At 50.4% G+C, this 27,167-nt stretch overlaps 1 protein-coding gene across 3 annotated transcripts; it reads right to left on the bottom strand.

Annotated features, from left to right (window-relative positions):
* Window positions 1-1,323: 1,323 nt before the first annotated feature.
* Syndig1l (synapse differentiation inducing 1 like) lies at window positions 1,324-24,187 on the bottom strand. 3 transcript variants are annotated; one of them, XM_052739294.1, is made up of 5 exons: window positions 24,039-24,187; window positions 22,952-23,042; window positions 4,490-4,963; window positions 3,156-3,296; window positions 1,324-3,000 (listed from the first exon to the last, which is right to left on the bottom strand). In XM_052739294.1, exons 3-5 carry the CDS (start codon window positions 4,901-4,903, stop codon window positions 2,842-2,844), a joined length of 714 nt encoding a protein of 237 aa, XP_052595254.1. In that variant the 5' UTR covers window positions 4,904-4,963; window positions 22,952-23,042; window positions 24,039-24,187; the 3' UTR covers window positions 1,324-2,841. The 3 variants fall into 3 exon arrangements, with proteins under 3 accessions (XP_052595254.1, XP_052595253.1, XP_052595255.1); XM_052739293.1 differs by lacking the exon at window positions 22,952-23,042 and having other exon boundaries at window positions 24,039-24,186; XM_052739295.1 differs by lacking the exons at window positions 22,952-23,042; window positions 24,039-24,187 and adding an exon at window positions 9,076-10,449.
* Window positions 24,188-27,167: the final 2,980 nt, after the last annotated feature.

Here is a 27,167-nt window from a genome sequence, read left to right as displayed (position 1 = left end):
GGGTTTGGGTTCCCTCAGAGCTGACCCCGAGAAACACCCAATGGGGAGCTGTTTCAGGCGGTGCAATAGAGCAATTGGGAGGAGAGGGAGGGAGGGAGCCAATGAGGGCCAAGCTACCAATGAACTGCTGCAGTGAGAAGCAGAAGAGGTCCTGCTGGGGAGCCCTGAGAGCCAGGGGGTGATATGCCTCACCTTCCATCCAAGGGGCAAGACATCAAAGCTACTTATCCACCCATTCCCATCAGGCATTGAGTGAAGGCAGCATCACCTCTCCAGGACTGTGAGCTGGACCTGCCTCTGGCCATCTGTCACCTAGTCACAGTACGCAGAGAGGGCAGAGGGATCCGGGTGGATGCTGGCACATGTGCTTAGTGTGGGGATGCGGTGATGTGACACCCCAGGGACCTTCAGGTGGCTCCCTTAGGGGCTGGCCTCAGCGGAAGAAAACTGGCTCATTCAAGGTCACACTCCTTTCTGGGTGGCCCAGTGACTGATAGATGAGAGAGCAGCAAGATGTGGCTCATTGCCCTATCTTGTGTCAACCCTGAAGAGCACCCTAGCTCGACTCTGGGTTGGTCCAGACGGTCATCATGGACTACATGGCAGCCTGGCCTCTCGCTATTCCCAGACCAGCCACCTCCCTTCCACAAACACACCCTACATACTAATTTCTCTTCTAAGATCTCTAGCTCACGCAGTACACATGGTTGTGTGTACAGATACACAGAGCTGAGTCTTATATATGGACGTCCATAGGGTGTGGGGCATGCATAACACAATTCCCCAGGACCTTCTAGACACAGTGACTTTGGTGCCAGGCTAGCTCCTCTGCTAGGGGCCTAGGACTAAGAGGATACTGGGGATTTGGTGCCGAGGCTAGAACCTGAGGCACAGATGACTTCCTCTCCACATTTCCCAGGAGCAGCTCTGGGGACGGGAGATGTGGAAGAGCCAAAAATGGATAGCAGGGGGATGGGACCATTGGCATGCTGTACCCTGTTTCTACCCTTGGTAGTTCCAGGCAGCTGTGTAGAGCACAGTCACACTGGTTGTGCTCTCCCTTCCTGCCCCCTAATGCTCTTACACATAGGAGAGCTTTTTTTTTTTTTTTTTTTTTTTTTTTCAGGCCTGCGTCTTATCTCACCTCGCCTTGCATAAGTCAAATGCAATCCATCAACCTACATCCCGGGTACCCCGGGTCGAGCCGTCTGAGGGCAGCATTGGCCTCTGGCCCCTTTTCTTGAGGCCCATATGGACATGGGGTGATGGAGGTCAGCACTGGAGGATCATGGGATACAAGCACAGGACAGCAAGAGGCCTAGCTGGCACCAGGTATTACAGAAAAGTTTATTGTCAGGATAAATAAAGACCGTATGGGGACATTAAAACCGCCAGTGCAGGGGGTGGAGCGTGGACAACACCTGCAGTGAGGGGAATGGGGAGGGTGTGGGAACCAAGGACAGTGAGTGGTAGAACCAGAGCGTGGAAATGGCCAGGTTCCCCAAATCGTGCACAAGAGTCCTGCAGGCTGAATCCCGGTGGGCCTGCCTTCCCGCTCCTCCGAGTCCTTTGCTCTTGATGTCTCTGAAACTGTCATTGCCTTGGGGTGGAGGGGCTTGAAAGCAGTCCTGAGTGGCAATTATCGGTGAAGGTGCTCAGGGGCCGTTACCACCATTACCCCATCGTCCAAAGATGGGAAAATGTCGTGGGTGGAGAGAAAGGCTTGGCCTTCCTGCTTAGGTTGATGGAGGGTTTAGAAATGGCTGCACAAAAATTACTCCAGACTGGATAGTCCAGGCAGAACCCTATTAGCCTGGGAACCTCCATGGGAGGCTCTTACACACCCTTGCCCACCAGCATGGAGAGTTACATAGAAGTAAATCCCTTAGGTGGATTCTGCTAGTCCTCCTAGACTTTGCTCAGGGGACACCTCCTCCCAAGCACTGCTGACTGCGCCACCGTTCACATCTGTCCATGTCCCTCCTCTGTCTGCGTTTCCCACCTCCCAGAGTCCCTTCTCACTATTGTCCCATAAGCCTGGATCCAGGACCCTGCCCTAGCTAGGGAGTAACAACACCCTTCTCAGTCTCCCCTGCTGTGGGGTACCATCTCAGGGCCCTCCCAGCAGAGCCCAGAAAGGATGGGAGAGTGAAGAACAGGGGCAGAGGGAGGGGGCCACGTGGTCCTGCGGTATCCCAGGCCTCCATCCTCTCTGGCACTGCACTTGCCTTTTGTGTGGAACAGAAAAGCCCCCAGCAACCTGCTCTTAGCACAGAACTCACCAGTGCCATCTCCACCCTGGGAGATGCCGCAGAGTATCTTCCACGCTAACAAGGGAGTACCCAGAGTCAGAAAGAGCAAGGGATGGCTGGGGCCCATGGAGCTCTTTCCTGATTGGTGGATCTTGGGCATCATGGGGGGTGGGGTAGCTGCTCAAGATGTGTAGAGGGGAGAGCCCCATGGGCTGAAAAAACTGGCCACATCCTTTGTTTCTCGGGCACTCCTTTTCCTCCCCGGAAGCTCCTGCTTTTTCTCTGTGGGGAAACTGGCAAGGAGGAGAACTGAGCTGCCTGTGAGACCGAGGCCCTGTAGGGAATGGGCAGCCTAGGCTGGGCTAGGCCTGTTGGACAACCCTGCCTCTCCTGCTTCCCATCCATACCAGGCCTGCTCTGGGACGGGGAGTAGTGGGCAAGAGGGCTGTGTAGGCTGCAGAATGGGAGACCTCCCCTCCACAAACACAGGTTCACCTCAGGGTCAAGGCTCTCCATAGAGCACACAGTTCCAAGCCTTACACCTTCCTCTGGCGGACCGGGAGAGCCAGGATGAGGATCCTACTGACCACTAGCCATGGCCATTCTGGGACATGTAAGCAGCCAGAGCCACCACCACAGCCACATAGAGACCGGCCCCCACAGCGATGGAGAGGGTGGCCAGGAAGAGGGCCCGGCGGGAAGTGGTGCTGGCCAGGCGGAAGTCCCCTTTGGAGATGGCCTTGCTGGTCTAGGGAGACAAAAGGTTGACATAAGGCAACATCCTCAGACCCAACAAAACAGCCCAGTCCACCAGGCCCTTCCCGTCCTGCAGGTGAGTGTCAAGTCCTCCAGCTGAGAGAGTGGCCGGCCAGAGAGGCACCCCGGAGTCCCCTGTACACTTACCCCCTGGGAGAAGTAGAAGGCAGCGATACCCAGAGGCCAGAAGCAGCACAGCATGGAGAAGAGAGTGAGCCCCAAGTGGTCCCTGGGAGGCAGGGTGAGGAAGGTGTCTTCACTTTCGCTCTCCGTCGAGGTTGCATCACTCTGAGAGAGAGTGGGGTTTGGTAGCAAAAGCCAGGGTCTCACAAACCCTGTCAGACTGAGAAGAGTTAAAAACACACAGTTCTTTTGCCAGCCGCTAATCCCTGGGACCCAGAGGTGGAAGGAGATCATTGACTCCCATAAGTTATCATTTGACTCCCACACCTATCCTGTGACCATACATCCAGTAAAGTAGAGCCAGGTGGTGGTGGCGCACGCCTTTAATTCCAACACTCAGGATTAGAACTCTGTGAGTTCGAGGCCAGCCTGGTCTACAGATCGAGATCCAGGAAAGGCACCAAAACTACACAGAGAAACCTGTCTCAAAAAAAAAAAAAAAAAAAAAAGAAAGAAAGAAAGGAAAGGAAAGAAATAGATAGATAAATAATGTAGGTTTTGTTGTTTTGTTTTATGCAACAACAGAACAGGGAAACAGGCATTATCCAGTGGGCAGATACAGAGCAAACTCTGCTGTTGAGAGCCAAGGCTGGTCTTATCACACCGTGTCATGTGACCTGGTGAATGGTACCTTTCGGAACTTCTCGCCACGGAAGAATGCAAGCCTCTGAATGTAGAGATGCTCATCACAGGACAGAGACTGGCGAAGAATGGAAGATGAGAGGCCTTCTCAGGGCCCAAAGACCAGGGGATCAAGTTAACAAATGATCGAAGGGCTCACAGTGAAAGACCCTGTCACTTTACAAATCACCTCGTAGAACATATTAAATTACATGGAAAATCAGGTTATAAAGCCACATACTTTGTGGGAGAGAGGCAGAGAGGAAACCTAATCAGCCACCAAAATAATCACATTATTTTCAAGTGATTAATAGTCACTATTTACAATGATTGCTATTTATCACTTGGGTTGATAAATAGTTAACTCAAATGAGTGTCTTCCTCCTCCTTCTTCAATAGCATATCATGTAGCCCAGGCTAGCCTTGAATTCACCAGGTAGCCAGAGCTGACCTTGGACTCCTGATCTTTCTATCTCCACCTCCCAAGTGTGCTTTCTTTTTTGAGACAGGGTCTTACTGTGTAGTGCAGGATGTCTTTGAACTTTATATAGACCAAGTTGACACCAAATGCCTCACCTTCCTGCCTCTACCTCCTGAGTGCTGGGATTAAAGGCATGTTATCACGACCAGTTTAGAATCTACATTTAAAAAAAAAAAAAACACAAAATGCTACTTACCTCCTCCTCCTGGCTGTCCTCCTGGCCCTGCAGCTCCTCTTGAACTCCATAGGACACAGTGTGGATAGTGACATCCTCCTCAGTTTGACCAGGTTCTGAGCCCTGTTCCGTGGGCCCCACTGGGGGCTCCCTGGCCTCGGTGAAGCTGGTCTCACAGCTGCCTACTTTGGGCTCTTTGACCTTGTCCTTCCCCAGGAGGCAGCTGGGCCGATACCAAGCCTCCACGGCCAGCTGTAGGGACCCCGGGTCTAGGAGCTGGTGGGTACGAGAGGGACCAGCACCTCCTAGGAGGTAGGAATAAAGCTTCTCTTGGCAGGACCAGCTGGCTGGGGCCTCCGTATAGGGGTAGGGACTGTGGAGGTGGGTGGGGCTCCTCGGCAGCAGGGGGTTCTGTAGTTCACTCAGGCTCTCCATGGTTCTGCCTGCAGTTGCCAGGGCGGGGAGTCTCAGTCCACCACTCAGTCCTCACGGAACCTGTTAGGAGAGCAAGACAGGTAGTCACTGGATACGTGGCCTGGAGTGGTTAAACCTGTGAACATCTGTGTCCCAAGTTGGCCCTAAGCCCGGCTTTGCCATTTTCACTGGTGGGACCTTGAGCTCGCTATTGCTCAGAGCCTCAGTTTCTCTGTCTGTGAAGTGGGGATGGTAGTGGTACTCACTTCCGAAAGATGATTCACTCATTTTCTTACTTGGCACGTGATTAATCAGCACTAGCTATATGCCAGGCTCTGGAGCAGATGCCGAGAATACAGCAGTGAAAGAAGCAAGTCTGGGTGAAAGGGAGAAGTGTGTCTGCCTGTCTTCAGGGGTCTAATCCGGGTGCAGAAGACGGCTGTAAAACAACTTGTCTATCCCGAAGAAGGACAGCACACGGCGGCACACAGACTTCACTGCAGTGGGCAGAACCGACGGGGAAAATTTTGTCTTGAGATGTGGAGAAGCCAGCTTACAAGGTGAGGGGAATGCTGCTGTAGCCTGGAACTGAGTGCCCCCAAAGACCTAGGCGTTAAAGCAGTGATTCTCAACCTGTGGGTCACAGCCCCCTCACAGGGTCGCATATCAAGATATCCACATAACAATTCATAACAGCAGCAAAATTACAGTAACAACGAAGGAATTTTATGATTGGGGGTCACTACAATATGAGGAGCAATATTAAAGGGTTGCAGCATTAGGAAGGTTATGTTAAAGGCTTAGTAGTCCTTTGGTGTATGTGAAGATTGAGGAAACCTTTAAGAGGCGGGGCCTAGTGGGAGATTTTAGGTCATGGGGGTGTGGCCTCGAAGTGGATGGCTGGGATGCTGGTCCCTTGGGCCCACTCAGACTCCTGACCTCTATAAGGGAAACAGCTCTCTGCATTTTAAGCTCGTTGTGATGCTGGCAGCTTCAGCGCACGCGCAAAGCGTCACTGTAGATTTTAAGCTGGAACCCCTGAAGGAGTCAAAACAGGCCTTTATTCCTCTTAAATCGATTGGGTATTTTGTTGCAGCACCAGAAAGCATATTTCACACAGAGGGAGGAATATCTGCGGAGGTCCTGTGGCTGGACAAAGGACGGCGGGGATGAGGGTCAGAGAGAGGGCTGGTGTGGCTCAAGGTGCAGGCGGAGGGCTGAGGGTCAAATGTGTAGCCTTGCCGAGGTCTAAGGGACTGTAGAAATCAGCGGGAATGATGGGTGAGATTTGGTACCCTAAGTGTTTTTCTATGCTTCTCATGCAGGGTGCATTGGACAGGGTCTAGTCCAACCGTGAAAGCATTATGATGCTTTGTGTATATTAAATAATTAAATATTTATTTATTTATTTAGAGACAGGGTTTCTCTGTGTAGCCCTGGTGGTCCTGGAACTGGCTCGGTAGACCCGGCTGGCCTCAAACTCAGGTATCTGCCTGCCTCTGCCTCCCGAGTGCTAGATCAAAGGCTTGAGCCACCACTGCCCAGCTTTAAATATTTAAGATTAATATTTACTGTCTTTTACTTATGTGTATGTATATGTGTGTGCAAACACACAAACCCTTGAAGAGGCTAAAAGAAGGTTCTGGATCACCTGGAGCTATAGTTACAGATAACTGTGAGCCGCTGGATGTGTGTGCTGGGAACTGAACCCTGGTCCTCTGTAAGAGCAGCAAATGCTTTTAACCACGGAGTCGTCTATTCAGCTCTCTCTCACACTCCCTGCTGCCACCCATTTATTTATTTGTTTGTTTGTTTTTCAAGACAGGGGTTCTCTGTGTAACAGTCCTGGCTGTCCTGGAACTTGCTTTGTAGACGAGGCTGGCCTTGAACTCACTGAGATCTGCCTGCCTCTGCCTCCAGAGTGCTGGGACTAAAGGTGTGAGCCCTCATCACCCAGCTTTATTTATTTTTCTTTTCTTTTTTCTTTTTCTTTTTTTTTTTTCTTTTTGGTTTTTCGAGACAGGGTTTTTCTGTGTAGTTTTGGTGACTGTCCTGGATCTTGCTCTGTAGACCAGGCTGGCCTCGAACTCACAGAGATCTGCCTGGCTCTGCCTCCCGAGTGCTGGGATTAAAGGCATGCACCACCAATGCCTGACTCATTTATTTATTTATTTATTTATTTTTATTTTTATTTTTTTTTTTGTTTTTCGAGACAGGGTTTCTCTGTGTAGCTTTGCGCCTCTCCTGGAACTCACTTGGTAGCCCAGGCTGGCCTCGAACTCACAGAGATCCGCCTGGCTCTGCCTCCCGAGTGCTGGGATTAAAGGCATGCACCACCAATGCCTGACTCATTTATTTATTTTTAAGACTGGGTTTTATTATATTGCCTAGGCTAACTTCGAACTCACTGTATAATCCAGGCATAGTGGCTTATACCTATAAACTCAGCGCTCAGGTTTGTGAGACCTTGTCTCCAGACAAAACAAAGCAACAATAAAACCCACCCCCAAACAACCAAATAATTAGAAACTCACTATGTAGCTGAAACTGGCCTTGAAATCTTCCTGCCTCAACCCCCCACTTTCGGGGTGTGCACGAACACTCCTGGCTCGTTGGTGGGTGGAGTTTACTGTGTCTCTAGGTAAACTGAGGATACTTGGAACTCCCTGATGATACAGGCCTGTAATCCCAGTTATTTGGGAGGCTGAGGCAGGAGGGCTGCCAAGTGCAAGGTCTGCCTCAACTACAGAGATACTGGGAGCTCAGTGGTAGAGTTGGAGAGACGGGGACAGGCGACGTTACCAGGTCTTGGTAGCAGATGGGACTGGGGGCTGAAGGAGAGCTTATTCTCAAGTCCCACCACCCCACAAATGTAGTTTTAAGAAGTGCACTTCAGGCTAATCTGCCCTCAAGGTAAACTGTGAGCTTGGAAAGTTCCTGCAAGACCTAAGGCACCCAAGGGTACTGAAGCCTGCATCTGTACACTCCGCTGAAAGTGCACACATGTGGTGATATATTGTGTACCTAATAAGTTTGTCTGAAGATCAGAGAACAGAACAGCCACTAGATTAAACATAGAGGCCAGGCAGTGTTGGCACACACCTTTAATCCTAGTACTCAGGAGGCAGAGATCTGTCTGGATCTCTGTGAGTTCAAAGCCACCCTGGACTATATGAGATTGACTCCGTCTAGGAGAGAAACAGACCCAGGCAGTGGTGACACACACCTTTAATCCAATACTTGAGAGTCACATGCCTTTAATCTGAGCACCGGGAAAGTTGAGACAGGAAATGATATGAGTGGGCGGAGAAAGGTATACAAAGTGTGAGGAGACAGGAACTAATGTCTTTCAGCTGAGGAAAGCTCTCAGGCTGAGGAGTCCTAGAGGTAAGAGGTGGCTTGTTCCTTTGTCTCTCTGATCTTCAGGCAAATTTATTAGGGTACACAATATATCACCACACACACACCATCCATATGCACGGATTAAAAATGCACTGAAGGGGGCTGACTTCTGACCTTCAGCCAGCTGTCTATCTGGTAGCTGGAAGGTTGGCTGAAGGAAGGAGAAGAGCCACTGAATATATCTGCAACAGATCCACACACTCAGGCAGGGAGGGGCAGGTATGGAGAGAGTGGGCTGAATCGGCCTCAGGAACTTCTGTGAAGTTGCGGGGTGGTTTGGGTGTAACTTGCCCTGGATTTTGGTCTGCAGATTTGGCTTTGATGACTCAGGTTAACTTCATGACCCCGATTTTCATCATCTATAAAGGCCAGATAATGCTGGTGGTGACGCACACCTTTAGTCCCAGTACTTGGGAGGCAGAGGAAGGCGGATCTCTGTGAGTTCAAGGCCAGCCTGGTCTACAAAGTGAATTCCAGGACAGTCAAGGCTACACAGGGAAACCCTGTCTTGAAAAACAAAAAACCCAAACAAAAAGCAGATGATATATCCCATGAAGATCTGTCTTGAGGATCCAAAGAGGTGGCTGAGGTGACATGTAGATGATACATGAGGAGAGGCTGCTGTCCTTTAAAAAATTTTTTTTGACTTATTTATTTTATGTGTATGATATGTATACACGTGTGTAACATATGCATGCCTGGTGCCCACAGAGATCAAAAGAGTGTGTCAGCTCCCCTGGAACTGGAGTTATGGATGGCTGTGAGTCACCATGTGGATGCTGGGAACCAACCTTGGGTTCTCTGGAAGAACAGCAAGTACTCTTAATCACTGAGCCATCTCTCCAGCCTAGGAGGCTGCAATCCTTATTTCTGGGCTGCAGAACTTGTCCTCACCCACTAGGCCATTTCTGATCTCCCATGATCTCCCAGATGCCACTCTGCTAACGATAGAAGGTAAGTATGGGGAGAGATTTCTGTTCCCAGGGCTGAGTTTACTGGATCCCATGCCCGGTTCCCGCCCCATCAAGCATTCGAAGTCAGTGCCTGGAAAAGGGTCATTTCTGCTTCTGCCCCCAAGGGACATGGATGGATTCTAGAAAGATGGTTCCGAAGTAACCCAAGGCAGCATGACTCCAGGAACAGGTAGCAGACAGAGAGGGAGTACCTGGAACAGAGGGGCATCTGGACGGGAGCAGGGCACTGAGGGCATGTCCAGAGGATGCTAGGTTCCCCTGGCTGACCCACCCATGGGGAGGACATGGGCTGATGTCTACATGAGGGCAGAGGAAGGAGGAGAGGTTGCCATGGTGCTGAGTCCCTGGGAGTGGCTGCCTTGGACCCGAAGCTGGAGGAATGCCTCATGAAGGATCCCAGAGTGCAACAGACAGGGCCGTGTGGCCCAACAGTCCACCTCCCAATGCAGAGAGAGCACCAGGGATGCAGGGCTGCCTCGGGGCCCTGCTTACCTGTCACTCTGCTATGATTTCCATGTGGTTGCCACGCAGCTGCGACAAAGGTTTCCTAGTGTAGCGATGGGGCATGAAGCTTGGGCTGGGAGGCAGGTTCGGAGCACAAAGGCAGGACCTCATCCTTCCTCCCTGGGAGTCCATTCCTGCTCTATGGGCCTCTTCTGGCCTCTCAGTTTCCCTGAGGGGTTTGGAGGAAGTGGCCACAGAGGGCAACTGTGGTATTAACATTTTATGATTCTATAGTGCCATGGAGCCCCAGGAGGGGGCCCCTCTTTGAACGCTCTGTCAAAGTAGAGGAGGGATGAGCACACTCAGAGCCCAGTGAGGGACACCATCATGATTCCCTGCCGTTGCCCAGTGGGCAGGTCCAGTGAGGCGAGGGAAAGGCAAGGTCTCTTTTGGGGAGGTAGGCAGCAGAGCCCTGAAGTTAACTCAGACTTCCCAGCTCCACCTGTACGACCCTGGTTCCTGCCTTAGGCCTACCCATCTCTCTGGGAACCAAGGACAGAGCTCCCAGAGGACCCTCGGTCTCTCTTCAAATGTTCTTAATGGATAGCCTCTGGATCTAGGGCCTCCAGGGTGTCCCAGCCAAAAGCAGTGTTGTCACTCTCTGTGAAGCTGAGGTGTGCAGGGGCCTGGAGGAGGAGTGGGCAGCCCCAGGGCATTTAGAGCAACTATATCTATCAAAGTCACCCCTGCCCTAACTTCTACCTCACCGGGAGGCCTTGGCAAGTCTCTGCCCTTCCCTTTCATGCCCCGCCCCCACCCCCTTCAAAAGAGATGGAGAGATGCCTGGAAACCATAGGGGCATTTGTAATTCCAAAGCAGGCAGGAGCAAGTGACCCCAGCTCGTTCCCTGAGACAGGAGTCAGCCTCTCTAGTTCAGACACCAGCTGAGTCTCTGCAGTCCGGGTCACATCCAGCCTTGTCTGGACTCCCTCCTTCCTCGTGCTCTGAGGGGTTTCCTCCCAGGCCCCCCCCCCCCCCCCCCCCCCCCCGCGCGCCCCCACAAGCAAGGCTTTGCAACCCTTCAATCACAAAGATGTGTGGTTTCTATACAGTGGAAAAGCGAGAGGTCGTTTGACTGTCCAAGAACTGGAAACAAGTTCAGTAAATGATGGCACCTGATCCAGGGGTACAAGGCCTCTGGACAAACAGGCTCACAAAGAATAATGACTTGAGAAAATGCTCATTGCCGCTCCAGTGAGAAGGGAGAAAAGCAATCGGTGCATGCAGTCATCTCCACTCTGCCAAAGTGTCAACAGGGATTAGCTCCTGGGGTGGAGGCCCGGGAGCCTTCACATTCTTCTTCATGCCCTCTTTTTTCTGTTTCCCACGTTTATTTATTTATTTACAATGAGCATATACTTTTAAAAACTACTTTAAATCAGAACAAAAATAATTAAGGGCTTAGATTTCTTCCTAGCCAGATTGCCGAAAATCCATTGAAAGTTGTGAGCTCTTGCTGGTTTTGGTGGCTGAGCGCAACATTAAAGCCTTTCCCTGCCCATATTCCTGCCTATGTATACTTCAACTTTTGAAAAGTCCCTGGTGGGTGGTTGCAGCCAAGAGTCACAGATCTTTATACAGGTCCTGTCTATGCCTCTACCCCCACCCCTCAACTACAAGGTCAATAACAGAGCTCATGGCCTCACCCCAGGGACCCTACTCTGAGTCCTGATTGGGAGAAAGGATAAGTGGGTCACCAAGTCTTCTGTGCCATTGGCCTGGCTGGGCCTTTGGGCCTGATTTTTAGATCTGCCTCCCCAGGTTCTTGTTCCTCAGGGTGGGAGACCAAAGCAGTGATAGGTCAGTGGCCATCTCAGCTACCTGGTCTTCCATGGGCTGTGTGTGCCTCCTCGACTCTGGTATGGTTGCTTGTGTACTTGTGTGTGAGTGCGTGCATGTGTGTGTGTGAACATGTGTGCTCTGCTCCAGAGGACAGGCTCAAGAAGGCCTGGGATTCTGAAGTCCCTATAAATGACACGGGTGGAGTTGTGAGTCTGAATCCGCAAAAGAAGAGTTGGGGAGAAGGTGTCTCTGAGAACGCCAAACCCTTGGGGTGTCTCCTGACTGAGGACTAGCTGAGCCCTGAGGTTGAGGCTTTGCATGCACAGACCGAGGACAGGAAACCATCCAGGGATCCCCCAGAGTCCAATTACAGCCTCCTGTGATCACACAGAGCAACAGTAGACCCAGAAAATGTACGGCAGAGCTAGGAGGGGCTGACGAACAACTCAGCTCAGCCGCCGCTCCCTGGAAGAATTCTCCTCGGGAGAAGAACAATAACTCACACTTACTGAGCTTTTTAACCACGTGCCAGGAACCAAACAGCTCTGAGTGCTCATTTTGACTCTATAATTCTGATGGGAGCATATAACAATAGGGGGTGGTGTCGGCGGAGGGCTTTCTCTTCCAGCTGTGACAGCCTGTGAGTGTCACGTTAAACTGCCAACTAACAATAGCTGGGAAAGCTGGGGTGGAGGGGCAAGAAGGCCTTGAAGAATCCCCAAGGGTACCAGGATTCAAAGGGTCTCAATACCAAGATTCTGGGGGGAAAAGGGCACCCCAGAGAAGTGAGCCTGAGCTTCACTTTGGGGCCCTTCCTGCGCGCATGCGCATTGCTAGCTGCTCACCAGTAGCCTCAGGGTATGTCAAAGAAGGAGGGGCCTCAGTGAACAACCTACATTTTCAACTGGCAGCTCCATTGGAAAACACTCCAGAAACAGGAGCAAACCAGAACCAGATCAGCCCTCACGAGGGCTGAGGCCAAACTTGGAATCGGCCACCCCTCACTGGATGCTGGTGACCACCTGCCCAAGGCATTGCTGTCTGTCTGGGCAACAGCTGTCCTTGGGCAGTGGTTCTCAGCCCTCACAGTGTGAGACCCAGTATTCTGCCTCCATTAATTATGGCTCTAGAATGGGGTGTGGCCAGTTTATGGGGTGCTGGGAATCAAACTCAGGGGCTTGTGCTGCTAGGCAAATACTCCGTCAAGTAAGCTACAGCCTTAGCCCTAACTTTATTTTTTTTTTCATGTAATTGGAACTTGAACCTTAAGCATATTAGGCAAGTACTCTACCACTGAGCTACATCCCCAGCCCTGTATTTTTTTTAAATTTTGAGACAGGGTTTCTCTGTGTAGCCTTGGCTGTCCTGGAACTCACTCTGTAGACCAGGCTGGCCCCAAACTCTTGAGATCTGCCTGCTTCTGCCTCCTCAGTCCTGAGATTAAAAGTGTGTACCACCACCATCTAGCACTCTTTTTTGGGATCGTGGGTTCCCCAGGCTACCCCTGAACTTTCCATCCTCCTGCCTCAATCTTCTGCAATAGAACAAAACTGCTCACAAAATAACAGAGACAGCCATGTTTTAGTCCGTTTCGATGAAAGTCCAGCTGGGTGAGGTGGGAGATACCTGCAGTCCCAGCACTTGGGAGAAGTAAGTAGGAGAATCAGGAATTTATGGGCATCTTCAGCTACAAATTGAGCTTAAGGCCAGCCTGGGCTACATGAGACTTTACCTACCCCCCCTCCCATCCCCAAATACCCAAAATTCTAGAAAGGCCAACACTGTAGAGAGCAGATCAATGGTTTCTAAGGGCTGGGAGGCAGGGGGAGGACATTCGGAAGGGGCCCAAGGACTTTTCGGAGTGACAGGACTGTTTCTATCTTGACTTAGGGGTGGTTATATGAATATAACATTATATAATATAATATAATATAATATAATATAATATAATATAATATAATATAATATAATATAATATAATATAATATAAAATTCATATGCAAATATAATTTTTAAATTAAAAAGAGCAAATGCATTATTTAAAAAAAGACAACATAAATTTGGTGGTGTATGCTTGAAACCCCAGCATGAGTTCTAAACCCTTGCCAAGAGCTTCAAATACATCAACTCATTTTACTATCTTATACATGGGGAAACTGGGGCCCAGAGAGGTTAACTCAGATCACACAGCTGGAGAGTGGCAGAACCTGCTAAATCTGTCTGACCAGAGTATGTTCATTTAACCACTAAGAAGAGATACATATGTGCGGTGTGTGTGTGTGTGTGTGTGTGTGTGTGTGTGTGTGTGTGTGTGTGATCAAGTTCTCTAGAATCTGCCGCAGGGCTGTGGCCTGCAGGAGGCTTGCTTAGTCACATGATGACTTCTTAGGAGAGGTGCCCTAAAGGACAGTGTGATTAGGAATTGCGACCGTCAGGTTGGGGCCAACCTTCATCAGAACCATGTAACCTGGTGACATCTAGAGTTGACTTATCTTAACCTGAGCAGGTGTTCTGTGTACTTAATTTTGTTGTTTTTAAATGTTTATTTCTCTTTTTGGTGTGTGTATGTGTGTCCATGTATATGTGAGGACATGTGGAGCTTGGGTGCCAGTCCTCACTTTCACCTGGTTCACAACAGGGTCATTTTATTGTTTCCTGTTGTGTGAATCACACTAGCTGACCCTGGAGTTTCCCATGACTCTCCTGTGTCTACCTCCCACGGCCCTGTAGGAATACCGGGGTTATAGACGTGCACCACAACATCCAGGGGTACGTAACAGTTCTGGGTTCCAGGGATTTGAACTCAGATCCTCACTTGGGCGGCAAAGAGCTTTATCCACTGATCTACCTCCCAGCCCCTGTTTGTTTTTGAGACAGGTTTGGATATGTTGCCAAAGCTGGCACAGAGCTTGCAATTCTCCTGCCTTTACCTCCCAAGTTCCACCAGGGCCAGTTCTATGAACTTTATCTTAAAACCTTACAGCAGAGCCAGATGTGGTGATGCACACCTGTACTTGCCACACTCAAAAGGCTGAGGCAAGAGATTCTTGAGTTCAGCGCCAGCCTGGGCTACATGGAAAGACTCTACAAACAAAGCAAAAAGTAACAAAGCTGATTATTATTGCTCCCCATGTTTCATACAAGAAAACAGAAACCCAGAAAGGCTAAGGAACAGCTAACAGAGTGACCAGGTCTGCATTTGAACTCAGGTTTGATCCATTCCAAAGCCTGGGCACTACTGGACATACTTATCAGGTAGGTTCCCCTGGGAGGCAGGAAAATAAGATTGGAGGGGGAATTGGTTTTGGAAGGGTTAAAACCAGAGTCCTCTGTGAAGAGGAGAAATGGGAGCTTTAAGAAAAGATGAGGAGCCAGGTGGCACACGCCTTTAATCACAGCATTTAGGAGGCAGAGGCAGGTGGATCTCTGAGTTCGAGGCCATCCTGGTCTACAAAGTGAGTTCCAGGACAACCAGAGCTACACAGAGAAACCCTGTCTGGAAAAACCAAAAAAAAAGAAAAGAAAAAAAAAAAAGAAAGATGAAGAGATTTGGGTGACTTGGCAGCCCAGGGTGGCTAGCCCTAGGAGGCCTGGATTCCAATAAGTACAGAGCCACTGTGAGAGTCCTGAACTATCAAGCACCTCTCAGGGCAGCAGGAGAAACGCCCTGGCTCCCCTGGAATTTGCTTTGTAGACCAGGCTGGCCTCAAAACCACAGAGATCCACCACTGCCCGGCCGAGAGACACTTTAAACCAAGAGATCAAAGCTAGTCAGGCAGAAGATTAAATTTAAGTGATTACAATCCGGGGATAAGGTAACATCTTAACAGGCACCAACCATACCATCTTCCAGACAGTAACGCATAAACCGTGTGGCCAACGGTGAGCGCTGTGACTTTGGTCGCGGGTGGTACGAGGTTTAGGCTGGATTCATGATTTTTGGCCTGTGAGCAAGAGAGTCCCTAACTGAGCTTGTCTGTCATTAGCTGCAGCTGGCAGAGAGGGGCGAAAGCCAGGCATGGGGACAAGGGCAAGGTGGGCGAGTCACGGAAAGTCGAACACGGCTTTTCGTTTGTTTCAGCTCAGCGCTTAGCATAATTGGCCGTCGCCATCACGACTGTCCCCGTCGGCCCCTCTCTCTTCACAGCGGCCTTTTGTTGTGGTGGTGGTTTGTGTCTTGAGGGGTCTCACATGGTCCAAGCTGACCTTAACCTCACTGTGTAGCTGAAGCTGGCCTGAAAGGCCTTGGGTTTCCACCTCCTGAGTACTGGGAATGTAGGAATGCACCACCATGCCTGCTCCTAACAGTTCTTAAACTGTGGCCTCCTCCTCTTGAAAGCGAAACTGGGGGATGGCAAGATGGTTCAGTGGGTAAAGGCAATCGCTGCCAAGTCTGATAAACTCCGTTCAGTTCCCGGGACCTACTTGATAGGAGAAGAACAACTCCTAAAGGTTGTCATCTGAACCCCACACATGAGCTATGGCAAGGGCATCTTTGCCTCCCAACCCCAATACAATTAATATCGTAAAAACTTAATCAATCAAATCAAAGAGCTGCGGATGTGGTTTGTTCATAGGGCGCCTGCCTGGGTTTCATGACTAGGTAATCGATGGCTACATGTCTTTCACCTTCATTTTGCTCACTGGAATACTCTCTTGGAACCTTGCGCTGTCCTCTAGTAGTTGGGCAGAGAGGCCATGTGTGATGTGAGCAGGGGCTCCAGGAGATAGAACCCAAGGCCATCCTCTCAGTCATCAGTGAGGTGCCAGCGGCGTGAATGAAGCCGTCTCGGGCTCTCTGTGTCTGCCCATCTGCCGCCAGGTGAGCTCTGTCAGTACCACATGGGGTGGATGAACACACAGCTAGCACCGTCTGAGCGTCTGACCCTGCAAAGTCACGAGTACGGTGAGGTGTCTTCTGTTTAATCCACTGTGTTTTGGGGGTGGCTTAGGCAACAACAGATTATCAAGGACATCCTTCTCGGTGCCTTTAATGCCTTTCAGCTCCTGTTCCCGTCTCTCCCCCACTTCACAGCCATGTTTCTGGGCAGCGCCACTGACATGCTTTAGCTCACAGCTTAAAGGCCACTTCCTTGGGGAGGCTGTCCCTACATCCTCAGTTTAGATTTTGGTTCCCTGGTTATCTGCACTCCACTGCTCCACGCTCTTCCTCTCAAAGTGCTTATCACAGTCTCTATTTATATATGTGTGATTCCTTGATTAGTGTCTTTCTCCCTCACCAGATTGTGAGCTCCAGAGGGGTGGGGACTGTGTGTGTCTTGCTCATCCACACAGCCCCTTGCTTGGTATATAGTAGGCACTCAATAGATAACCTTATGAATGAATGACAGAATGCGCTAGCTGTCCTGTGTATCGGAGGCTTCCTGGCAAGAAAAGACTTTCCAGGGCCATAGAAATGCCTCCGTGATTAAAAGAACTAGATGCAGCTGAGCATGGTGGCACATGCCTTTAGTCCCAGCACTCAGGAGGCAGAGTCGGGCAAATGTCTGAGTTCAAGGCTAGCCTGGTCTACAGAGCTAGTTTCAGGATAGCCAGGGCTACACAGAGAAATCCTCAAAAAAATAAACAGACAGACAGACAGACACACACACCACACATGCAGAGAGAAAGAGAGAGCGAGAGACAGACAGACAGACAGAGAGAGACAGAGAGAGAGACAGAGAACTAGATGCTTTTCTGGGGGGCCTAGGTTCAGGTCCCAGTGCCCACATGGCAGCTCACAACAGTCTGTAACTCCAGTTCTAGGGATCCAATGCCCTCTTATGGCCTCTGTGGGTACCAGGCACACAAGTGATACACAAACATAAATGCAGGCAAAACTTAAAAGAAAATACTTTCTAGGATCTGGGATGGAGGGCATGCCCCTGCTGGAGACACACTCAGCTCTGTACAACAAACATGTCTTGGGCAGTCACTTCAGGTCATTTCTCGAGATCCAAAAACAGACAGGGAGTAGCACCTGCTATGAAGAGGGTTGTACAGTACAGACTAACAAACACAAGGTTCATATGGAACGGAGGATGCTGTGCAGCTGTGTACTGAGGGCAAGGGACGGCTGTCCTGAGATGGTGGGAACGAGGGAATGCTGTCATAGAGGGTGACGTGGGCAGTGAGTCTCCCAGGTTGATGGGAGTCACTTAGGTGAGACAATGAGGGCAGTTCGTTTCTCACAGAGGAAACAAACAACACCATGGATGGTGGTAGGGAGGGAAGCCAGCAGGTGTGGCTGATGGAGTAGCAGGGGAGGTGAGAAAGCCTCCCACACCTACAGGCTGGCAGCAAGGAGCCAAACATGGGCATACCAGGGCACACCATGGCCTGGCCTGTGCTTTAGAGCACTCTGGATGGCAGCAGAGAGGAGAAAGGAAGGAGTGGGGGGAGCTGGGTCAGAGTGGAGGCTAGGAGCCCTGTTGAGAGATGATTGGTGTGGGCTGGAGAGAGGGCTCAGTGGATAAAGAACACTCGCTGCTCTTCCAGAGAACTGGAGTTTGGTTCCCAGTACCCACAACAGACAACTCACAAAAAACCTCATGGCTTCCTGTAACTCCAGCTCCAGGGGAACTGACACCCTCTTCAGGCCTCTGTTGGCATCTGCACATACAGACACAGAAATAAAAAATAAATCTTGGAGGGGAGAAGACTGAAACTATTGGGCTGGATGTAATGTACGCCTTTAAGTCCAGCACTAGAGAGGCAGAGGCAGGTGAATCTCTGTGAGTTCAAGGCCAGCCCCAAATACATAGCAAGTTCTAGGCCAGCCAGAGCTGCATAGTGGGACCTTGTCTAGAGAAAAGGTGGAGGGGTTGACTATTGTGGCTTTGGTTTTAGTCAAAATAAATAAGATATTAAATCAACCAACAATGAATACATGAAGAGAATATGTTATATAGCTGGGTGTGGTGGCTCACGCCTGTAATTGTGTTATATAAAATAAGCCAGACAAGAAAGCTCAGAAAACCAAATATTGCATGCTCTATCTCATATATGGAAGCTTAAAAATGGTTGATCTGAATGTAGAGTTAGTGTGCTTATTAGAAGCTGGGAGGGGTGGGTAGGGGTGAGCTGGATAATGGGAACCAAAGGCAGTCAAGTAAGGGGGAATAACTTCCTATATTTCACAACACGGTGGGATGAAAGTTCATAATAACCCATTATACTTTCTATAAAGATCTGGAAGAGAGGGCCTCCAAAGCTCCAGACAAGAAATGATAAGGAACACACACGGAACCCCAGAACAACATGTTAATGAGAAAGGAGGGAGAGGGAGGGGTGCAGATGTGACTCGGCAGCATGAATGGAGAGGAAGTCCTATCTGAGGAGGGGTAGTTGTGAGGCTACATAGGTAAGAGTTGTGGTTAACCAGAAGAGAGGGGGGCGGGGAGTCCAGAATAACTTCAGGTAAGGAGCAATGTGAACAACTGAGACAGAAAAGCTATGGGAACACCCCTGGTTCAAAAGGGCAGCCTGGGCACACAGAACATTTCTGTTTTGTTTTCAGCCTGAGGGCCTGGAGAGATAGCTCAGTGAAGAGCTTACTGTATTTGTATCAGGACCTGAGTTCAGGTCCCTACCCCCCACATAAGGAGCAGGGTCTAGTGGCGTGTCTGTAGCTAAAGTATAGACAGACAGGTCCCGAGAGCTAGCTCACTGCCAGGCAGCCTAGCCTAGCCGCTCAGCACCCGTGAGATAACTTGCCTCACAAATAATGTGGAGATAAACAGGATGGCACCTGACATCAACTCATCAACTTCTGGCCTTCTAGCCTCCACAGGCTTTTGTGCACGCCCTAACATGCTTGCATGCACAGGCATACCACACCCATGCACACACAGAGGCTTATTCAGATAGCTAGATGTGTGATTTTAAAATAACAATAAAAGAAAAGAAAATGTTAATGGAATTCTGCCAAGACAGAATGAAAAGACAAAAGCAAAATGGCACATATATAAGGAGGTCGGGATGGGGAAGGTGAGTGTCAGGTCTGATGCCCGCATAACACGACTTTGTGAAAGACAGAACGAGAGGAGAAAAATATCTGAAGAAGCACCACGCTGCCATAGGAGCATCGTGATCTGATCACTAAAAACTCAATTAAAAAATATAGCCGGGCGGTGGTGGCGCACGCCTTTAATCCCAGCACTCGGGAGGCAGAGCCAGGCGGATCTCTGTGAGTTCAAGGCCAGCCTGGACTACCAAGTGAGTTCCAGGAAAGGCGCAAAGCTACACAGAGAAACCCTGTCTCGAAAAACCAAAAAAATAAATAAATAAATAAATAAATAAATAAATAAATAAATAAAAATAAAGATGCAGAAGAAGAAAGTGTTTTCTGAGATAAAACCAAGAGAATATTTGGACTGTGAAGACCTGCTCTGTCCTAAGCTGGAGAAAGTGGGTGGGGAGAAGTTGGGTGAGCCTGGTTTTTGGAAGTACCTTGGGATACAAGGATAGGATTCTGCCTGTTATCTGATGTATGAAATGGAAGCCCTGGGTAGTGGTCTGGGCTAGAGAGGTTCAAGACCCATCCAAGGACTTTTAGAGAGAGAGAGAAGGGAGCCGAGGAAGGGACAGGGAAGGAGAGGACGGAAGAAGAGCAAATGAAACAGCTGGGGTGCTGTTTTCTTCTTCCGTGGGAAGTGTCTTTGCTGTTGTCTTCCAGGGAGAATCAATCTAACGTTCTGGGCTCCTATGGGCGAGACTCTTCTTCCCTCAACGCACAACCCACCTTGCGGCTGAAATGGGAAGAACTCCCTGGGAAGGCTGGATAGGGGCTCTGCTCTGCCAACGAGTCCATTTTCAGGTGGAAATCAAATCTTCATTCTTGACGAAACAACCCGTCTCTCCATGTCCAAACCTCTTAGGAACAAGTGGCATGTCTAACGACGGATTATAACATCCTTAATCGTCTCACTCCCTGCTAGGTTGGCTGCGGGGCGGAAGTAGGGGTCTGGGGTGAGGGAGGCAGTAAAGGAGAAAGAGAAAATAGAAAGGAGACATAGAAAGAACAGGGACATGGTCCAGTCTTTATTGCTCCCAGCTTGCCAGGGGGGGATCGCCATGTAGAATGCCAACTGAACATTTGAGAGAGAACGTATGCTAGGACAATGAAAGTTTTATGAATTAGGATGTTACTATTTCCCTAAACAAAGCCTGTGCCTTTCTGATTCTATCTCACCTTTCCAGGACCCAGAGATGAATTGGCCTTTGGATTGGAAGGTGATTAATAACGTGCGTGTCCACAGACCTTCTCTGACTCTGCCATTTTTGAATGTCATAGAGATGAGACTCGCATGTGTGTCAGTGTCTCAGCTTCTCTTGCACACACACACACACACACACACACACACACACACACACACGCTTTTCTTTTTTCCTCCTTGAGACAGAGCCTTGTTATGCAGCCCAGACTGGCCTGGAATTCACTGTGTAGCCCAGATTGGCCTCAAGTTTCTGATCCTCCTGCCTTAGTCTTCAAAATGCTAGGATTGCAGGTGTGGGCCGCCTGATTTCACTTTGTATACCCTATTTCTTTTATTTAAAACATAGTCTTCTTTTTATTTAATGTGTATATGTTTTGCCTGCATGTATGTGTGTGCCTCGGGTCCCCTAGAACTGGAACTAGAGACAGTTGTGACTCATTGTATGGTTGCTGGGAACTGAGCTGGGGTCCTCTGGAAGACCAGGCAGTGTTTTTAACCACTGAACTCTCTCTCCAGCCCTCTATACCTGATTTCTTAACAACCATGTTTGATTTATTCTTCCCCCTCCCCAGCTCTCCTCACCCCTACCCTAAATAACTAAGATCACACACACACAAATATACCATTGCTGACTCCCATCTTCCCTCTGGGGGCCTGCAGAAGGGCCAGAGTGGGAGCATCAGCAAGGAGGGAGCAGAAGGGAACACAGGAATTGGGTGAGAGACAGCTTTCCCTGGCTGGAAGAAACAAGGTATTATCTGCCTGGATAGCTAGAGAACCCCGGAGCCCTGGTGACCCTGGGGTAGGTGTGGACACTCGCACATCTGCAGGTGGAGGGCCACAGTATTTCCCTCTGTCTATGAGCAGGGCCGGTTTCCCCGCAAGCCAATCCCATAGAAAAGAAAAGCCCCTTTTTGTGTGCGTTGCTGCTGCCACTGTCACCTTGTGATGGGGGTTAGTGACTGTCCATTAACTCCAAAGAGCTGATTTTTGCCAGTGCCGCACCAACAGCTGAGAGCCAGGAAGCGCTGACGTGGGGAAGGGGGGCTGGTCCCCCACCCTGGCTGGGCACTCAGGGGAAGTCAGGGAGGTCACTGGCATGGCTTACTCAGCTCTACCGAGTGCCAATTAGCTAAGGTTTTTCTGAGCATTGGCTGTGCCTGCCACAGTTGAGGGAAAATGATTGTAAGAACAGCTCATTTTGGTTTTTGGCTTTTTTTTTTTTTTTAAATAAACTAGAATCCTCTCTACAGGGATGGATCTTTCCCGACTGTTTTCTCTTCCAGTCTTCTCCGGGAAGAGAGGGTCAAGACCCTGGTCCACTGCTCCTGGGTGGGGTAGTTTCTGGCCTCTTGGCTTGGAGGCTAAGGTCCTACCACCTTGTCACTCTCTATATACTGCGGCTTTCCTTGAGAAATGAGGAAAACGGGAATGTCAAATGTACAAGTGGCCTTTTCTGCTTCCTCTAGGTTCTCCCACTTCATTCATAAAACCCACTTCATCACAGAAAGGCAATTTAACTTATTTATCACACCAGGATACTGAAAGTGGGACCCTGTATCCAAGAAGAACTAAGAGGTTTGTGGTGTGGGACAGCCTCAAAGAGTTCCATAGAGCACCAGGCCCTGAGAGTCTTCAACCTCAGCGGTTTCCAGTCTCTCCTGTCATGAATAAGAAAGCCGAAGGGAAGGCACCTGCCCAAGACGGGCGGGGGGCGGGGGGCAGACCTGGAACCAAACACCTGGCCCCTGATTTCCAGTCTAACCCTTAGACTCTGATACATTTTCACAGTTCATTTCTGTGTTTTTACACGCAATTACTGAGTCCTTACTATCTTCCAGGTGCTGTGGGGGAAGGGGTGTGGAGGGAAGCAAGGAGATGAAAACAACACAATCCTTGCCTTCAAGGAGCTGTTTTCCCTAGATCTGTGGTTCCTGGGGAAATATAAAAACAAAAACCATGAGTCAGATTCTCGCCCTACATTATCTCCTATAGGTGTCGATGGAGGAAGGGGCAAGAAGTCCTTTTATTTCCTCAAAATGATAAGTTTGACTTCACTGTTTCTGGGACCCTTTGGAGGCTTCAGGCAGAAGGAGCCATGGCTAATCTGCAGCAGGGGTGAAGATGACGATGACCAGATGATCGTCTGCAGGCCTCACTAGGGGATGTGAACACTGAGAGTCGCTCACCGTGGGGAGATGTGCCTCCGAAGAATTCCGTTGCTTCAGGGAATCTCAAGACAGTTCTGAGGGGGGCAGATGCCTAGAGTTCTTATCCTCACTGTAGGAACAAGGAGACTGAGGTTCAAAAGCTTGGATAACTGAGGCCAGCCTTTGGAAGCTGCCGACCGGGGCTTTTTCTACCCTTGATGGTAGGAAATTGAGCTAGGTCGGAGGGTGGCAATGAACCAATATGAAGCCAGTGGTCAGCCCCAGTAGTGAGCTAGTCTTCCTCTACGCAGTTTATTTCCATCGGTCCATTCTGCCACTCACAGAACTCTGCACTCAAGAACTGGAAGCACTTTGCAGGCCTGAATGAGCTCATTCAACACACTCTTGCCAGAAGGAGAGAGAGCACTCCAAATGGAGGCTCTGTCCAGGGTCATCAGCATCCAGGCATATAATAGAAAACCAGACCCAGCAGGCTCCCCACTTTATCCCCTGAACCAAGCAAAACTGGCCCCCTTTCATGAGGAAGAGGGCCGCAGGATAAAGCTGAGGTACCTTCTGGCACCAGTTCTCTCCTCAGAGAAATGGATTAAACAGTCCTGAGGAGATAGACACCCCCTCCCAACTTCCTTGTCCCAAAGGCTATTTCCAGGGCGAAGAAATCTAAGAGCGGAGAGATCACGGCCTCTCCAGTCCCCCTGGTGACCAGGTTTGGATAGGAGAGAGGAGCTGAGTGAAGCCCACTCAGATTTTTTACCAATGTCATAGAATCTTGGTGGAGACTGGGGTACCAGGGAGTCCCGGAGACTCCATCAGCGTCCCTGCAACCAGTAGGTAAGGTGTTTCAGAGCTGTCTCAGATCGGGGTCAAGGCCTGGCGGTACAGGGTCAAGGTGCACAGGTGCCTACCACAGTCCGGGTCCCTCAAGTCCCTCCCAGCGTCACCCTGCAGGGAGGTGAGGAGTGGGGATAGACCTGGCCAGAGCTCTCAAGGAGCTCAAGGACCTGTAGGGGGTTGGAGCTTCATCGCTGGGAGGGCTCCCCCAGCTCTTCCCAGCTAACCGGTGCCTAGCTCTGCGCTCCCGGTGCGCCCCCAGACGGCTCCTTACCTGTCGCGCTGCGGACCGTCCCGCCTCCTCGCGGGGCTCGGGGACCGGGCATGGGCCGGCGAGCGACGGCGTCCCCGCCTCGCAGGCAGCCGCGGTGGAGCTTCCAGGAGAGCTCCCTGCTCCCGGCCCCGCGTCCCTGCCGCTGTCGCCGCCGCTGCTTCAGCACCGCGGACAGCTCCCGCCCGCCCGCCACCGCCCCGCGCGCCGGCCACGGTCCCGGGAGCCCCGCATCCCGGCCCCGCCGCCGCTCAGCGCTTAGCCCCGGCCCGGGGCGGCTCCGTGCCGACTTCAGGGAGCGGCGAGGAGGGTCCCCGCCTCCCCGCCTCCCACCGCCACCGCCACCGCCTCCCTCTCGCCTCCGTGCTCCGTGCTCCCTTCCACGCTCCAGAATCAGCCCACCAGGCACTCCGGACCCAGCTCCCGGGAGGGGCGGGGCGGGGCGGGGCGGGGCGGGAAGTCGGGGAGCCTGGAGGAGACGGCGGCGGCGGCGGCGGCGCGAGGGGCGCGCAGCTGGCACCGGCTTTTCTGCTTCCTGGGGCCAAACCCTCTACCCCAGCCCTTCTCCCCTGCATGCATCTCCCCGCGATGCACGCGGCCCTTGGGCTTCTTAGAGCATTTTGGAGCTCCTCGGCTCCCAAGCTCTGAGTTCTAATTATTGATCAGCCCTAAAAGGAGAAACAAACAAAAAGCATTTATTGAATGCCTACTAAATGCCAGACACCGTGCCAGGTTATTTATTTATTTAGCCAAGATAATCTCATTTAATTTTCTTAACAATTTTCTAGGCACCCTCTGTCTCCCAAATATGGATGAGGATGCTGAGCTCAAGACAGCTTGAATCTGTGGATTTGGCGATATCGGTTCTGTGTTGGGGAGCACATAGGCTTCAAGGACACGCACGGGTCCAAGTTTTGGTGACAGCTTGTTCCTCTCACTGTGTGACCCGGAGGAGGTTACCAAACCCGTCAAATCCCCCAGACAGAATCCACCTATGAGGGGTCATGTAAGGACATGTGTGACACATGCCATCCCATAGGCCCGATGGGTGAGCCATCTCTGCAGTGCTCCCCGGGGGAGGCCTGAGATCTGACCAGAGGGTTCCGACTGACGTGTGTTCACCTCTCTAGGGCTCTTTTTCTGGGCCTCCATTTCAGTTTCTTTCTTATTTAGAATGGGGATAGCTCTCCCATGAGGGCTGTGAATGGAGAAAAATCCTTTTCATGCCCTCCCCTCTACTCATGACAATGTCTTGAGATTCTTTGTGGTACCCAGAGGTTAGGAGAAATGCTTATTCTCATCAAAGGAAGGCAAGTAGGGACAAGCAAAGGAGACTCCAGAGCAGGGGTGGTTGAAGGACCCTGGGAACCGTAGTCTGCACTGATCCCTCCTGTCTCCCATCCAAGGATGCCGCGGAACACTGAACGGTGAGATGTGGACCATCTATGGCAGTTCCCTTTAGCTCCCAGCATGCAGAGAAAGGGCCAGGATCTGGACCTCATCATTAACGAGGGGCCTGGGTCTCATTCCCTTCAAACTGGGCAGAGAGCTCTCTTGGTCAGGGGTCTGTCTCAAGTCTTCCTGCCTCTCCCCACTAGAGTTATGCTAGGAAGGCTGTTGGGCCACTCCGGTGCACACATGCCCTCCCCCCCCTCCCCGCAAGGCATCCTCTCTTGTGTCACTCTGCTCATGTCTAGTCTCCCTACCATAGGAGCATAGGACCCCCTACTTGGCTTGGGCCCTCCCTCTGCTTGTCCCCTCCCCATCCTGGTTTTGCTGAATGCCTGGGCTACTTACTGAATTACTAATTGGAAGGGCAATAATAATAATAAGAAAGCCAGTGAAGCAAAGACAGCATATAAATTTCAAATACTAGCGTTAGTAATTATGAGCTGTTGTCTGGAGGGAAGGCTCGGAGAGAGGACTTTGGTTGGCGGTAAGTCAAGGGCCACGGCCTGGGCGCCAGGAAACCTTAGGTGCTGGGCTTGCTCTGTCACAGACTGTAAATGCAGGCAGCTGCCTGATCTTCCTGTTCTGTGCTTCCTTAGAACTCTAAACCCCTCTGTAGCTTTAAGGTAACTGTAAGGAAAATCAGCATTGTATGAAATTTGCAATGAGGAACAGTTGGCTAATGCAGCAATAAGAACTTCTCCGGGGGAAATTACCTTCTACTACCTAGAAGGTATAGGCGGGACTGAGACTATATCTCTGTAAGTCTCCATTGGATTTTTCTATTTCCTCTCTATATCCCTCCTTCTTTCTGCCTTCATGCAAGGCGATGAAGTTCAGCACCTGAGAATGTAAAATATAAGCCCAAGTCCAGACCTTGGAGGGAGCCACACTGAAGAGTTTTAGAAAGATAGACATGTTGGTCCGTAATCGACACATGGACACAAATGCTATCATGAAGTATATGGAAAGTGCTCTTTGCCTGGGAGAGTCCTAGAGTGCTTCCTGGAGGTAGTGACATCTGAGCTGAGTTTTACTAAAGAATAAGGCATTCTCAAGGCTGGCTAGAAAGGCTGGAGTCAAGAGAGGAGGTATGAGTCAGACAGGAAAACGATAGTCCACCAAAGGGATGATGAGAATTAGAACAAGGCTAAGTCAGTGGGATGGGGAGCAAGGAATGGGTTTATGACACTCAAGCAGAAAGAAGCAGCTGACTGTGGAAGGCCGCAGGAGAGAGGAAGGAAGATCTAGGATTGAGAGGGAGGAGGACACTAGGGGCCAGCCACACAGCCAGCCATGGTAAGATTTACAGAAGCTAGAAAAGGTAAAAGCCCAGAGGCAAAAGGTAGATGGGATAACTTAAGAAAAATCAGCTAGCAACAAGCCAAGCTAAGGTTGGGCATTTACAATTAATAATAAACCTCCGTGTGTGTGATTTATTTGGGGGCTGGGTGGAGGGCCCCCCAAAACAGTAAAAACAACCAACACAGGAATTAAGAAATAACAGTGGGGCTTCCTGCTTCTGGGAAATTGGTACGTTCTGGCAGAGAGCCTCAGAAGGGTAGAAAACTCTGCGAATGCTAGACGATGTTTTGATGGGCTATCCACCCCAGAATTAATAGATTTTCACTGTCATTTTTAATTCATTTTATTTATTTATTATTATTTATGGTTTATTTTTAT

The sequence above is a fragment of the Peromyscus californicus genome, unplaced genomic scaffold, assembly GCF_007827085.1.
Source record: "Peromyscus californicus insignis strain IS unplaced genomic scaffold, ASM782708v3 Scaffold_15__1_contigs__length_86483966, whole genome shotgun sequence".
In the NCBI taxonomy this organism is placed as follows: domain Eukaryota; kingdom Metazoa; phylum Chordata; class Mammalia; order Rodentia; family Cricetidae; genus Peromyscus; species Peromyscus californicus.
Note: the sequence above shows the minus strand (reverse complement) of the source record. Positions and strands in the feature narration are given on the sequence as shown.

Coding starts and splice junctions, on each gene's coding strand:
- Syndig1l (XM_052739294.1), bottom strand. CDS start 4,903: ATGGAGAGCCTGAGTGAACTACAGAACCCCCTGCTGCCGAGGAGCCCC. Junction 3,297..4,489: donor AGGACAGCCAGGAGGAGGAG/GTAAGTAGCATT, acceptor ACTCTCTCTCAG/AGTGATGCAACCTCGACGGA. Junction 3,001..3,155: donor CCTTCTACTTCTCCCAGGGG/GTAAGTGTACAG, acceptor TTGTCTCCCTAG/ACCAGCAAGGCCATCTCCAA.